Source organism: Triplophysa dalaica, chromosome 15, assembly GCF_015846415.1.
Source record: "Triplophysa dalaica isolate WHDGS20190420 chromosome 15, ASM1584641v1, whole genome shotgun sequence".
Classification (NCBI taxonomy): domain Eukaryota; kingdom Metazoa; phylum Chordata; class Actinopteri; order Cypriniformes; family Nemacheilidae; genus Triplophysa; species Triplophysa dalaica.
In genome coordinates, this window is record NC_079556.1 from 41092 (window position 1) to 56740 (window position 15649).

A 15649-nucleotide genomic window follows, 5' to 3' on the forward strand; every position below is an offset into this window, starting at 1 on the left:
TTGTCCCGGAGCACTTTCTACTGGAGTAAGAACCACATTAAGCACTGTTGTGTTTTGTCATATTATTTCATTTTATTTTGTTTAAACCTAAACGTACATTCAAATAAATGGACCATTAAGTGAAACAGGATTGCATTTATTTGACTGAGTGACGCATCAAGTACTCTGCTGTCCAATTTCTAATATAACTGGTCTGTATCCTCATGAGTTTAAACTCCCGAGTCTGATCTTGTCAAGTCCATTCTAGTAAGGACACAAGCCCGTTCTTTGCGTTCTTGGAATCGAGAAACAGCCAATGTGTGCTCGGCAAGACCGTTTTGTCCTTGAGTGCCACCAAGTTGTGTTTTCTAAAGCAGCTCCTGGCATGTGAACCAAAGCGGCGATCTCATTGGTCGACCAGTTTTTAACACAGTGCGTCAAACCAAAAAATCAAGCCTGTAGCCTGGTTCAGACACCCAGAGACTTTGTCGCTGTGTGTCGCTTGTCTCTTGCTATGAGATGGTTTGAAGGCATTGCATCCAGTAAGTGACAAGAGACGGATGACGTGAGCTCCACTGCTTTACTCCTATTGTTATATTAAAGATTCATCTGGGCTAAGGGGATCCCTTTTGACATTATGAAATTATGAGATATGTGTGTGTGTGTGTGTGTGTATGTGGGGCCTTTTCTTCCCCCCCTCCTTTCCTTGTCTTTGTGGGGGGAAGACTGTTCAATAATTATAATAAAAGCACTTGTATACTTTGATTGGTTGTGATTTTGTAAACACTTTTCAGTTAATGTTGTGAAGCACTTATTATATTATTTTTTTTATTTATTATACTTAGTTTTGTTTGGGTTTCCTCTTTAGCATTTATCAGAATAAAGTTTACAGACATAATCAAACAGAAGCTCCAAGAAGTACAATAATAGTGTGAGTTTTGATCGGACTAATAGGGCAAAAATCTTTTCATGGTAATTTTATTTTATTTCATTTTTAAATCTCTACATGTGTGGTCCCAATCTAGATTTATTTCAAAATAACATGGGTAGGCCATAATTTACAACAAAGGTATATCACCACAGAACCACAGTGGACTGTGGTTAATTCGCCGCTATTGGAAATGGGAGACCTGGGTTCTAACCCCGATGGGGAGGATAACTCATTGTTAGTCAGAGGTCGGGAGGGAGGAGAGATGAGTCATTGGGGGAGTTGCCGTGGAATCCCGGGCGGGGCTATACTATCAGTTGCGAAACCCAGTTCGGCTAAAGTACCACCTTGGGCTATACGTGAGGTGGGCAGGTCTTCCTGGGCCCCATGGTAGGGAGAATCCTCTAATGCCTCCCCTACTCCTTTCTTGACCTTTAATCCTGTACACATGTGTGTACATATATGTGTACATTATGAATAAAGCATGTGCCAGTGTATAAAATAAGACTATACAGTCATTTTTAAAAAAAAACATTGTTTTCATTCCCCTAACCCAACCCTAACCTAACCTAACCTAACCCTTTTCTTTAGAATCAGAGTATCTAAGATAAGCTATTATTAAAGCTATTTATGTGATGCTGTGGTGATCAACTTATGAGGTCACGTACAGATGCTCCATGTCTTTCTTCATATCTGTAATGTAACTCTCAGTATCTTACAGATGGGTTCTTTCTGTAACGTCAATTAAATCACACAGCAGAAATGCACGTTATAACATCCTGCCACTAGAGAGCAGCAGTCATTACAGTTCAGCGATTGATGCTTTTTGTATTCTCCTTTGAGTTATTTTTATGTTTTAGTTACTTCTATAGTGACCACATGAGTACATACTGTAAAAATGTTTTTATAATTGTATGATTATTATTAGTGAAACGTGAAAAAATGGTAAGAGTAGGGTTACCAGTTCCACTTATGAATAAGAATTTAACATATGCAAATTAATAAACATTTCGAAGTTATCATGTCATAGTGTATTAATAATACATGTTTTAACTCTTATAATCAGTTGTCATAATGACACCACATCGCGTATTTTTTAAGCACGTTTTTTTTATTCATGTTATGAAGCAGAGAGAGAGCAGTGATGACGCAAAATTACGTCATATCTGTCATCTGTAACGTGAAATGTTTCTCGTTATATTTTAACTCGTTTGACGTGTGGTTAACACTCAACACTAAACTGATGAGATGTGGATGGCGTTGAGCTGCAGGTGGATATATCAAAGATGTGTGTGAAACCCAACTGATCTGCACTAATGCATTTCACACCTAAAAACCTCCCGTGTGTGTCAGTATAGACAAGAGACACGGGTGCGTGAGATGATACTGGACTCGCCACTTCTCTCTGTTCTCTCATCTCTCTTACTTCTCTTGTGTCAGGTACAGTACACTTCTTTTATATCATTCATTTCTTGGCGGACAGTTCTTCGATTTACTTACAAACAGACAGACAGTGCGCGTTATTCCATACCATGGCTAATTATTCAATTAACTTCTAAACGTTTCATTGTTTCTTATTTCCGCTTATTTCCGTTTTAAGAAAACTTAAATATGACTAAAAGAGCGATTGATGTACAGTAAGTATAGAGTTGTGATCCTATGCTCATGTCTAAAGCAAGATTTATTATCTATCTTGGCTTAATGTTGTGTGTAAGCACTGTTCACTATTCTACTGGACTCAAAGCTCATGGGTTGGTTACTGAAAAATGGGGTTTAATGTACACTGTATTATGTTGAATTGGTATTAGTGTTTTTTAAAAGGTTATGTAAATGAATTCTTTCTCTCTTTCGTAGGCAGAGGTGCAGTTGTCTTGCTCACAGCATGAGAGATGTCAGATGTTGTGCTCCTGCAAGGGTCACCTGCCTCCACCACCTCCACCACCACCACCACCACCACGCATGTTACTCACTGCGGGTAAGACAAACACCTGAGACAAACTCACCAAAATTAGATCTTGTCTTCACACTGCATGGTGCATCCGGTGTGTACTGTTATAAAAGACAATGGGTTTGAATGTGGCACGACGTGACAGCGCTGTAACTCTCTTATACAAATGAAATGTCATATCTTTCATGGCCACTGTGTTACATCTAGGGACATAAGGAAATACACAGTTATAAACAATGTATAAAAACAATCCATAAAACTTACATATAGCTTTCTCCTACAATAGGTGATCTACATTAACTATACTTGAGTCTTTACTATATAAGCTATACATAAATCTATATTATACACTATGCATACACTTTACATATTCTGTTGTAACATAACTGTACAAATACAAAATAACTATTGTATGTTGAATGCACAGTAATTATTATGTAGTGTCACCAAAGACTTTGTGCAGAGAAGATGTACAGGGCAACATGAACAGGGAACAGTGCAAGATGAGTTGACTTCAGAATCAAAGTGTCCAATTTGCATGTTAAGAGAAGAGTTATAGCAGGTGGGTGTTTTTTTAGGGTAGACAGCATAAATAGCATAAAACCTGACTTGAAGTATCTGTTGAGCAGTCCACTGAGTGGGCGTGTTATGGGACAGTACTGAAATCAGGCCAGTCACAAGTGACGTCTTTGGTACTAGAATGATGGTGCAGGATTTAAGACATGTTGGGACAACTGCTTGGCTCAGCTAAAGATAACTGTTGCATCTGTCAGATGTTCAGGACAGTCTCTCAGTACATGACCAGGAATGTTGTCAGGACCTCCAGCCTTTCAAGGGTTAGTTCTAGCCAGGGTGTTTCTACTTCACCTGGGGTCAGAGGTATTGAGGGTTCTGTTCATATATGTCAATCTGCCATTCAAATCTTGAGTAAAAGTGGTGACGCATAAGAGTACAGGAAATCACATGACCAATGTGATAATGCATAATTTAAAAACAAAATATAAATGGGAAACAAACTAAAGAGATGAAACATGTAATGACTAGATGCCATGTATTGTTTACTGTATGTTTGTTTGTCTCTCTTGTTCAGATCCAGGGATTTCTGTTCCTCTGTTGAGGTCTTGGTGGATGGACGTTATTGTTCTTGGGACTATAGGAAGTGCTTTGACTCTCTTTCTTTTGTTCTCTATCATAATCTGCTACAAAGCCATTAAAAGGTGTGTAAACCTTTAACAGCTGCATTTACACAGCAACATTTCAAAATCTATACACACATCTGATCCAGTTGTTTACATGAATGTAAAAAAAGAACCTTTAAAATTCATATTCCACTCGACTGAAACTATTGACTTTCATGGAAGTGCACAGTTATTATAAACCGTTCAAGCAGTGACTGTATCTGAAGTTCAAGTGTTTTTCTACTACTTTCGGTAGTAGAGCGGTCCAGTGACCTGGGCCTGTTTGAATGTGGATGGAAAAGTGCTGGTGAGCATGGAGGTGTTGATGATATGTGTGAGTGTGCTGGATATGGCCTGATGGAGATAGGAGGGGATTGGTTCAAGGAGACAGGTGGTGGGGTGGCTGGAGAGAAGTCTGGTGACTTCAGTGTCAGTCAGTGGGGTGAAAGAGGAGAGTTCTGTCATGATTCCACCTCTTCTTGTTAGGTAATTCTTGGTTTGGAGGTGGAATCATACAGGATCCTTTGTTTTATGTGGGGAGAGACGTTTTTGGCCTTTTGGCTTTCCATACTCTCTCCCCGAGTCTTGTCTGTTCCCGCCCTTTCTGTCTCGTTAGCTTTTCCTTAGTGTTTGATCTGTGTAACTTGGTCCCTACCAATTATCCTGTGTTTGTTCCCCTTGAAATAGTCCTCATGTTTCATTGTCCTATGCTGGTTCATTGTACGTCTTACCTTGCCTGTTTGATGTCCCTCGGTCCTGTTCTTTGAATGTACATGCCTTGCCTTGTCCTGCGTTTTTCCAGTTACCCCTGTGTCTTAGTAAGTGTAGTCTATTGTTGTTCAAGTGTTTGTTTCTTAGTTTAGTTAGTCCTTGTTCTTGTTTTTGTTTCTAGTTTATTTCAGTTTTCCCCATCGTGGGTTTTGTTTTGCCTTTTTGTATAGTCTTGTTTTTTGTATAATAAATATCTGTTAAAAACTTCACCAAGTTGTCTGCCTGCATTTGGGTTCATACCTCTCTCGTTGTTCAGTGGTGGAATCGAAGACTTTCAAGCCAGAGACCCGAGTTCGATTCCCGACTCTGACAAGTTCAATGTTTGAAGTGAGGGTAGTGTGTACCAAGGACTAAGGTGCTGAGAATTGTTTGCTGATGGATGATGTTTTCTCAGTGAAAAATACAGCGAAGTCCTCCGCAATCAAAGATGATGTGGGCGGGGGAGGAGAGGGGCAAAGAAGAGAGTTAAATGTCTTGAAAAGCTACCGAGTGTTTTGTGCATTGCTCACCTTGGTGTTCTAGAAAGATCTTTTAGCTGTGGTGACACTAGCCGAGAAAGAGGAGAGTAGTGACTGGTAGTGTTCTTAATCTTTCACTGTATATCATTTAAATATATCCAATCAACCAATCACAGCACTCCATTCACAGCATTGTAAACAGTAATGGCGGCGCTCTGAATACGGTCAGCTCCTAGTTTCCCTGATCTACTTTGTACTTTGTGTTCAACAAACAAACACCAAAATGAATAATTTTGATGGCATTGATGAACCTGTGCTGGTTTCTGCGGTGGGGAAGAAACGAAAACCATTTAAATCCTATCCTTTTTGTGAGGAGATAAGAGGCACTCATTTATAGCATTAAAAAGATGACCCGTTGAATTCAGGAGCGATGACTGAGTCAATGTGTTTTTAGTCCAGTTTCTAAGATTAGTATTATATTGAGTTCAGAGGCTGTCATATGTGGATCAACTTACTTGTGTATTTTCAGCAGTTTCAACATGAAAAAAAACTTTTGCATTAATTCAAAGGATTTAGTGCATTTTGAAAAAAAATCATGGATTTGTTGCATTTTTAAGAAATAAATTAAAAACAAATTCTGAATTAGAATTTTTTATGTAACTAGAATCTAAAGATGCTTTGTTAAACTTTGAAACGGAAAATAGTGGTTTTCATCTCGCCACTTTCTTTGTAAAGAAAACACATTTTTACTCAAATTAAGTGTTTTGGAACCAAACTCTTCATATATTCATATATATTATTCTATTATATAACTATTATCCTAAAATGAGATGGAGACTGGTGATATTTGCGTACGTGTGTTTTCAGCTGTTCCTATTTTTTCTTATATTTAGAATATATTATTGTAGTAAAGTTTTAGTAAATCATGATTTGTTTGTGAAAACATTCGTACGCAGGTTTTATGCACAAATTTGTGTTGAATCGGACCCAATGTGTCTTCATTTTGCCTTGAAGTATTGTAGTGTAGTGTGACAGAAGATAATCAATTCACACACGTATAGTAACTAAGAAAATAAAAATAAAACAACGCTCACGTGGAAACAGTGAGTGAGTTTGAAGCTTTCATGTCAGCTTGAGTTCTCATCTGGATGTTCTCCAGTAAACTTCAAACACTTGAACAGCTTTCATATAAAACATTTATCAGCTCTTTGAAGAGTTTTTTCACCACCTGCCACACTTCACCCGCTGCCATGTATTATTGAATAATCCAGCTGATGCCAGAACAGCATCAAATTCACCTTATGTGAATGTGAAGAATATTCTGACCTGTGCAAAGATGTTTGAGCTGAGAGGATTTATGTGATATCATAATTTAAAACTCTATAGATAAGCATCTGTCATTACATTCAGTCTAGTCATTCAAGGAAACTTTATTGTCTGTAATGAGCATGGCTGTACTGGATTATTTTTTTTCCTTGATAAGCACATAATATGGTTTGGTGGTATGCCGGGCTCTTTCTGTCAAAGCTTTTAGTGATGTAGCTTCAGGGGCCAACAGAACATCTGCACACATCTATTCACAGGCAATCTGCATTACACAAGTTGTTAAGACATGACAATCTGAACAAATACAATAACCAGAGAACCAATGAAAGCAGGAGGACAGAAAGAAATCCATGTCCAGTAATACTGAGCTATTCTATACTGATTTTTATATATTTAGTTTAGTAGTTATTATATATTCATTTCATTCTACCTATTCATTCTATTCCAGCATTCTATTCATTCTATTCTAACTCAAGTCCAAAAACAGCGCTTTTCACATTTCATTGTTGCAGTTATATTCTATGTTACTTATATTATAATATGTTGTTTAATATTATACTGTATTTATATTGTCCTCATGAATTACCAGTGACCTCATTCTCAAGGTTTTTAATATCTTCACTAGACATAAATGTTGTGAAGCAGTAAATTCTGTTTCTAGTTAGACTGAGCATCAAAACACAACTACTATTTTAAACTCTGCTTATTGTATTTTATTATCTCTTCATCTGCCTGCTGTTCTTCCACTTTATCTCGGTATCTGTCTGGTGTTGATCTGAAGCGTTAATTTACAATAGAGTTGATATTTTGAGTTCAGACAGTGATATGACTGATGAAGAAAGGCCTCGTGAGACTGAGGGCAAGAACTAGTAAACGGGACTCTAATCTTTGGATCTACAGAATCATCTTACTCATATTTATGGCAGTTATCAATCTGTGCAAGAGAGATATCAGTGGAACTGTCATTCTTTATTTGTCTATGTGCAGGAAAACATGAGGTCCCATGAGTCCTTCACAAAGACTGCAATGAAAGATCCGTCACACATCTGACAGTCTGATGTCTCTGCTGGTCAATTGGATGAGATGTGTTCTTGAGAAAGAACAAACCGACCCAGTAACTCTCGGGATGCATTTCACCCACATCTTCTATGTGAATTAATTGCACATCTAAAATATTGTGACTCCTGAGATAGGCACAGGCTCCCCGTGACCCGAGGTAGTTCGGATAAGCGGTAGAAAATGGAATGGAATGGAATTAATTGGTTTTACATGGTTTATGCCGTTTGGACTGAAAATTCATGTTTGTGGAACAGTAATGAACTAAATCAGGTAAGAAAGAAGTTGTACAATCCATTTTTTTTATTTCACTTACGCTTTTGTTGTACTTATGCTGTCCCAATTGCTTCCATTACCTACCCCACCTGTAAGTCGCTTTGGATAAAAGCGACTGCTAAATGACTAAATGTAAATGTAAAACAATTGAAAGGGGGATGGTGGGGTGGTATTTTTAAGTATTGGTGGAATGTATGTCCCGTAGCTAGCCTTAAACAATAATTGCAAATTATGTTTAATTTAATAACTATTAAGAAGGATTAGAACTATTAGATTCATTCCATGAAATTAGAGCTATCTAAATGTAATATATGCAATATTTTAATCTTTTGGAAGAAAGCCTCTTGATGAACAAGGCATAGATATTGCAAAATATTATTACTAATGAAAATAACTGTTTTTTATTGAATATATCTGAATAATTAAATGTAGTAGCTCAGAGATGATGTATTTTTGTAGGCTAATCCAGAAGGGAGTGTTGCGTTGGTTCCCTTGAGCGAAAGCTTGTGCATTTTTCTCGTATACTCGCCAAAGATAAGATCTGTGATTTACAAATGCTAAAGATGTTTACACATATGTCTATCAAAATATTCTTTACGTGAAAGTGACCTATTTGTCAGGTATGGTGACCCATACCCATACACTGTACTGCACTGTAACTGTATATCTGCATCTACTCATGTATTGCACCGTACCTTTAATAACCACATTAACTCATCTACTGCACTGTAACTTTAATAGCTAATGTCTGTAACTAATGCACACTCAAATCACTTGCACTATTGTATAGTCTATATTGTTATCTGCTCATAACCTCCTGTACACTAATGTTCACAGTAGATAGCCTTCTGTATATATTTTTCATAGTACATACCGATTGTCATATTTTCATAGTACATGCCCATCGTAAATTATTTTCCTAATATTGTATTCTGTATTTATTCACACTGTATATCTGCACTTGCTAATTGCACTTCTGGTTAGACCTAAACTACATTTCGTTACACTGTACTTGTATATATGTAATGACAATAAAGTTGAATCTAATCTAATCTAATCTACACCACCATCAATCCTCCAACAACTTAAACATAAAACTTTATTAAAAACTTGTTCCCTGGTCAGTATTTACTCCTCAACAATGATTTTAGACATTTGTGCCCATGTTGCTTTATATGCACTATGACGTCTAACATCCCTGCCAATATAAGTATTTGGTTTAAGTAACTTGTTAGCAACCGCAGTTTTTAAGACACAATAAATGTATCAAAAATCTCAAGCTGGTTATAACGTGTGTTTTATGTCATAGATAAAGACATGAAAATATTTAGAGGTTTTGTTAGCTGCAGACCAGTGGCCTGTATCACGAAGCGAGGTGAAAAAAGACTGAGTTGCAGGGTTGGACTAAGCTATTATCCAATTAAAATACACTTAGAAACAATTAAACTAAAAAATAACCAAAAATGTGGCATATTTTTATTACCCCGCACAAATCTCCTTTCAAACACCAAATCATTGCAAAATACATTGTCAATTTTTTTATATTGAAAATCAATTCTGTTACTTTCAAAAATAAAGAACATAAAACTGAAACTTACATTTTTTTCAGCTCTGTTCCCTCTTAACATAAATTTTAGCTTGGCCTAGCATGAAATTCAAAAGTCGACAACGAAACCAATGTCTCTTGGTATATTCAAAATAAAATAAGTAAAAACCTTGAGAGAGAAATGTTCACCAAAACATACAAATACATTTAATGTATTGGGGTGTTTATCCCATTTGGAGTAATCTGTCAGACACTGTGGACACCAAACCTCGCAGCCATTTAGAGCTATAGGCATAGTAACACTATCAAAGATTTGACACTAGACTGTAACTGGAATATCTGTTATGGTGAATCTTCCTTTGATGGCGTAAAACGCTGGTCTTACTTTCTCTTTCAGTGCTTTCACTGCCAGACCAAAACTGATTTTTTGGCCGAGATAATCATAGTGTAAAGTTTGTTCTATTGTAGTGTTTCCCAGACTGAATGTGTACCTGATATCCTGTAATCTAGCTATTTATGGAAAATCATAATTTGAGTTTTTTTCTTTACGGTGAATTAGAAATACCAAAACATATCTTATCCATCCTTACATCAATAACATCAAACATAAATGCAGTAATGAAGCGATAAAGGTAATAAACAATTTATTAAGATGGACAGCCATTCCTACCCAAATCTGCTCCGAGCATGCAGGATTCCAACCGATGATCTCTCTGAAACTGACTTCTAATTTCTAAGTAAACTAACTCAGAGTTCATTTATACTCGTGTTGGTTGAAGCTCTTTATTGAAACGGGCGCCAGTGGTGATAGAAAGGAAGCAGTTTATTTGAAATACATTGTGTATGGTTAGGATATACAGCTGATGTCAGTTGAAACCAGTTTCAAACATTGCAACAAGCAATACAAGTAGACGGAACAAATATGTTTAAAAATCACAAATATTTAACAAAGCTAAAAAATGTCTATAGTATATTTGTTGAATTGTGTTTGATATGCACATCCAGCACACTTCAGTCTGCTTCATCACGCTCATTCATTCATGATCAATAACCAAAATATTATTTCCATATATATGTCAGCTTTATAAGAACAATACACGAGTGATGATACAGCAGATCTCCAGCAGATAGTAAAGTTCACATTGGGTAGAACTGAGAAGCTGCTTCAGATGACTGGATTTCTACTTGAGCCATTTTAAATTGAGTGCACTGAAGCCACTTGCGCAGAGTGAGAGAGAACGATGAAGAGCCGGGACTCTGTAGACACTGATGATTTACTCGGTTTTGAATCGCTTGTAGACGCAGCTGAAGACCCGCCGACAGATGCTATCATCAGACAGACAGACAGACGGGTGGATGTCAGTGATTATAATCGTTTCATAATTGGTTGTTTTATTCATAGCATTAATGTCAAACACAACGGGGATTAGACTGGCTGAATAAACACTTACATTCAGATTGGACTGAATCATTGGCAGCCACATAGGAATTAGCTGAACAAAAATGGTTATCATTATTAGTTTACATTTGATGATTAAGTATCATGAAGATTATTTAAGGATAAACATGATTGAATGAAGTATCTAAAAAATGTGGAAAGACTTGAGAAACAAAACTTACTTTTACAAAAATGGTTGAGTTACACTCTTGCAAAGCTTCCATTAAACTGATGACATGCAAACACACCATTTCAACCATCTGAGAAAGATAAAGGAAGAAAGTCATTTTGAAAGTGTATACGAGCTATTGTCCAATGTATGAAGGCTGACGTCCTTCTGCTCAACATTAAATCTGACGCGAGTACAGCTCTCACCACTCTGTTGTGCGCCATCAGCTGAAGGATACTGGGGGTCACACGGCTCCAGAACTCCAGACCTGTGAGGATGGCACTAGAAGAAAACTCGTTCTGGTTCTGATTGGTGGGAACGGTTGAGGCCTGCTCACAGTAGATGGTCCACAGCTGAGCAAACATGAAGGCATGAAAGAGCGAGCACATGTGCAGAACTGACGTCTACAGACAAAGACGAGAGAAAGAAACATCACATTATGAACCTTCTTCTGCAAGTGAACGCCTACTCTGAACGCTACTCGTTTTATACCTTGGATTGTTCTGGGAATCCAATGAGGATGACAATGAGATGATCAGCAATGTGACATCCGGCGTCCATTGGAATGGGCATACAGGAGGTGGAGCCCTGATGCAAAGCACTGTGGGTAAGAGAGCCCAGCAGAAGCCAAGAGAGCTGCCGAATGTGCGACACACACTCAATGAACTCTTTAGGTCTGAGGAAAGAAAAGTATCAATTCTTGTAGATCCTCAATGGCTGTTCTTTTCAGTAAGAAACAAAAGCTGCACCGTTCTTACCCCTGCTGCATAGCAGAAGGAGGATGATAAAGCCACGGCAGAAAGCGAATAACTGCTTTGTTGTCTCTATGGTTGCCTTTGCTGACCTCCATGGCTGCGATCTGACTCAGACCGACCTTCAGATTCCCTCCGAACGTGTCTTCGTGCAGCGGCTGACAGCATGCTTTCATGTGGCTCTGAGTCACACACAACACACTTTCATTCTCTATTGTGCAATAAAGGTGTCATCTTGGTCTCTATATAAGGGTATGGACGGTCTCATCTTTTTGATCGCATCACTACATGCAATGACATCATAACCCCACCCTTTCAAACTGGTTTTACAAACACTCCTCCCATCTGCCATTGGTCGATCAAACAATGTTGTTGTTTCTCAAACCAACCAAGAAAGAAATGTTTTGACAGCACTAAAGTAGCGATGCCTCAATTCTGAATGGATCTGTAGAGATACTGATGTGACTGAATGACTGAATGGTAAAGAGTAAAGTAAGATGTATGGTTTGTTTTGTGTGAATACCTTTAGTTTGGTGAGCGTGTGCATGTCTGCAATGAAGTCTAAGAGTTCACTGAGATATTGTCGTAAACACTCCATAGCAGCGGTGGTGCACTGAAACAACATAAGATCATCAAACACACACACACACATGCGCACACAGATGCGTGTAATATTGAAGACCAGAAGCGGTCTCTCTCTCTCACCCCCGGCAGTGCAGCGATCATGTGCTTCTGGAGAATGGTGGATTCAGCCAACCTCGTACTGATGTCTGTACACACAAACTGATGAAAAGCAAACATTAGTCACCCTCAAGTGAGTTTCTCTGAGGCTCACTATATATCTGTTGGGTTTTATATTCAGCACCTGAACCAACAGCAGCAGGTTTGTGTCAGGAATGGATGACTTGAATTTCAAAGCTTGAAGTAACTCCAGAACAACAACACGAGTCATGTAGTACTTGTCTCTCTCCTGCATAACAAAAAACATTGCTGAAGATTTAACATGTCTGTTTTAAATTCATTCTGTTCTTTCACTTTATTGAGGGCTGGAAGTGCAGAACATTTTCTCCAGGTCATTTCAGAGAGCTCAACTGATAAAGACATCTGACGGTGAAGACTTTGGGCCTTATCATATAGTCAATGTAACGTGTTTTTTCAAAGCCCTTCTCATTTTGCCGTCATGTGCTGCATTGTTTATATAGCAAATGCATTTGACCTCATTTGTGCGCCCATGGGCGTGTTGTTCAAAGAAAAGGGCTGTTTTCAGGCACATTGTTGCTATTTTGAGGAATTGAAAATAGACTGCGCCATAGACCATCTCAAACCTGCTTTAAAGTCTTATGTCAATGCCGCAATATGCTTTTGTTATATAAAGAGCGCGTTAGTAGAAAATGCGCCTCTGGGCGGGCCAACAACGCGCCTTCACTTTATTTATTACACAGAGGGAAGCGCAGCAGCACACAAACATGCCAAATATAAAAATAAATGGAGTACAATGTAAAAGATTATTATTGTGAACATAAAGATAAAAATCCGGCTTGTCCTGTAGATGCCCTTCGTCTCTGGAGAAGCGTCCAGTCTTTGCTTGTCAAATTCCGCCATCTAAATAGCGAATCCGCCATGGCACGAGCGCAACTGGCTCTTAAAGGGAATGAGAGATGACACTCTGATTGGTTTACTGCACGTTACGCCCTAAAAACACCCATCACTCATTAAGAGAATCAGGACAACCCGTTTAGACCATTTAGACATTCTGTAAAAACAGGGAATACTATCGGGATTGCGATTTTTGTATATTGACACTTGTTTTTGAAAGCACTGCTTGATTATACGCTAGTTCCGACCTGATCTCACAGGTTTTATGAGGTGGAATTTCGTATGAATTCGTACATTGTGAATGACACAAAAACATTCCATTACTAGAAAAAAATGCAATACTTAGACCAAACCCCAAACACCTCACCCTAACGTCACTGAAGCGAAAGCCAATCGTCCTAAAATGAGACCAATTCATTGTAAAATCGTGAGATTGTGTTTGTAGTTCTGTTGTCAGTGATGACTCAGGAAAGTCTCCTGCTGGTGCATCCACGAATAGCACATCTACAATCTCATACGCAGATTTAATCGCAGTGAGAGGATACTATGACGACCGTGTGAAAACTCAGTTTCAAGTCCTATTTCAAAGAAAATGTAGATAAATGGAGAAAGTTTTCACACCTTGCTAAAGGTTTTGTAGCATAGACCACAGAGCTCTACAATATACGAGAGACTGAAAACCCCATACTGGATGACAAAACTCAGGAGTTTAGAGAAGGGCTCCAGAAGACTCTGTCAAAGAGAAAATAAAGCATCATTAAAGCACACACAGTCATTCATGTCTTCAGAAGAAAAGAAAAGACACAAATCATCTTACTCTGGTCGCATTCGTCACAGGAATCTTCAGCAAACAAATGATTATTCTCAGACTGGAGTCCAAGGGGCACTTTACATGAAAAGATGTGAATGAGAAATGAAGATTCTTGAGCGCATTGAAACACCATTCATTGTGTTCAGAACACGAGTGAGTTTGTGAGTGTATAAAGATGCTGAAGTGTCACCTTGAGTGGCAGAACAGCAGGTAGTTTAGTGATAAAAGTCTGGAACTGATTGGAGATGGTTGTCCAGAGGTTACTGGGAGAATCCATGGGAAGAGTTTCCATGAAGGTGGCGATGTTGTCCAGACAGTGTAGGATTGTGCCCCCTGCTGGTAGAGTCTTCTTAGTGTTTAAGCCCTACAACAGCAACATTTAAACACAGATGATGAGCGATCGAGAACCACACAACATAACTGAAGCAAGATTTAAGCTAACCCGTCAAAACCTAAAGCATTCGCATTCACACTAGATTTGTGCTATCATGCTGGACATGTTTTCACTTGATTGATACCAATTGGATGTCTGAACAAATGTGTGATGTGTGTGTGCAGCTGTACCTCCAGGAGTTGATTTAGTGCTGCTATAGAGCTCAGCTCATTGAAATCGATTAGAGACGTGGCCAGCGTGCGCAGGAAACTTCCATCTGAAGAGGCAGAACAGCGAGAGAGCGAGTGAATGGATGGAGTGTCTTTGTGCTGTAGGTCAGTATGGTGTTGTGTTGGGCTTCACACCTTTAATGTTGCTCTGGAAGAGTTGTGGCAGAATGCCGTTGGGAGCGAGCTGATGAAGAACACAGCGCAGGAACTGCTTGGCCACGCCAGCGACATTACCAGGTATCAACATACTACACGGACAGATGTAAACACACGTGTCACATACACAAACAGAAGCGTCACACCTGTCAATCTGAGGTGAGAACTTTACCTTTCAGCCTGGCCGGTGAAATTGGAGCTAGAGGCCAACCTATAAAAGACAAACGGAGTTGAACTTCACAGCCCTGAACCATGAGGAACACACACCGTGTTGGACAGACCGTGTACCTGCCCACAGACTGCATGATCTCCAACAGGAGCGGAGCGGCCAGGTCAGGACTCAGATGAATAAACATGGAGAGAACAACCACGGCAAGAGCTAAAGTCTCCTCATCGTACTCCTCAAGAACTGCCCCACAATCCCGACACCTGCACACACACTCACACATGTGGTGTCGGCGTACCGACAGTATGTCTGAACACACCATTTGCAGCTGTCACTCACCTGTCGCTCATAGTGGCGGGCTGCTCATCACTGAAGTCTTCAGGTGAAGGAACGAACATGCTGGCGGTGCTGGGAGCTGAGAGCAGACTGGTTTTTGTAAGACCTGTTAGAGAAAAACCCTTTGAGCATCACAAACAGCTCATGTGACTGCGG

The 15649-nt window shown here is 39.0% G+C and overlaps 2 protein-coding genes across 2 annotated transcripts in view; one reads left to right on the forward strand and one right to left on the reverse strand.

Annotated features, from left to right (window-relative positions):
* The first annotated feature begins 2230 nt into the window (after nucleotides 1–2230).
* LOC130436466 (proline-rich membrane anchor 1-like) lies at nucleotides 2231–7711 on the forward strand. The gene is made up of 4 exons (XM_056767117.1): nucleotides 2231–2347; nucleotides 2762–2882; nucleotides 3946–4072; nucleotides 7576–7711. Exons 1-4 carry the CDS (start codon nucleotides 2288–2290, stop codon nucleotides 7583–7585), a joined length of 318 nt encoding a protein of 105 aa, XP_056623095.1. The 5' UTR covers nucleotides 2231–2287; the 3' UTR covers nucleotides 7586–7711.
* A 2560-nt stretch (nucleotides 7712–10271) lies between these two features.
* LOC130436819 (protein unc-79 homolog) overlaps nucleotides 10272–15649 on the reverse strand; it is a 38382-nt gene continuing 33004 nt past the window's right edge. Inside the window, exons 35-51 of the mRNA XM_056767788.1 lie at nucleotides 15497–15599; nucleotides 15280–15420; nucleotides 15164–15202; nucleotides 14971–15083; nucleotides 14797–14882; nucleotides 14423–14596; nucleotides 14239–14307; nucleotides 14043–14153; nucleotides 12691–12795; nucleotides 12531–12608; nucleotides 12349–12438; nucleotides 11832–12007; nucleotides 11566–11749; nucleotides 11280–11477; nucleotides 11087–11164; nucleotides 10918–10959; nucleotides 10272–10792 (exon numbers count right to left, since the gene is read on the reverse strand). Of these exons, the coding sequence (XP_056623766.1) occupies nucleotides 10604–10792; nucleotides 10918–10959; nucleotides 11087–11164; nucleotides 11280–11477; nucleotides 11566–11749; nucleotides 11832–12007; nucleotides 12349–12438; nucleotides 12531–12608; nucleotides 12691–12795; nucleotides 14043–14153; nucleotides 14239–14307; nucleotides 14423–14596; nucleotides 14797–14882; nucleotides 14971–15083; nucleotides 15164–15202; nucleotides 15280–15420; nucleotides 15497–15599 (1976 nt within the window). The 3' untranslated portion in view covers nucleotides 10272–10603. The remainder of the gene's footprint in view (nucleotides 10793–10917; nucleotides 10960–11086; nucleotides 11165–11279; nucleotides 11478–11565; nucleotides 11750–11831; nucleotides 12008–12348; nucleotides 12439–12530; nucleotides 12609–12690; nucleotides 12796–14042; nucleotides 14154–14238; nucleotides 14308–14422; nucleotides 14597–14796; nucleotides 14883–14970; nucleotides 15084–15163; nucleotides 15203–15279; nucleotides 15421–15496; nucleotides 15600–15649) is intronic.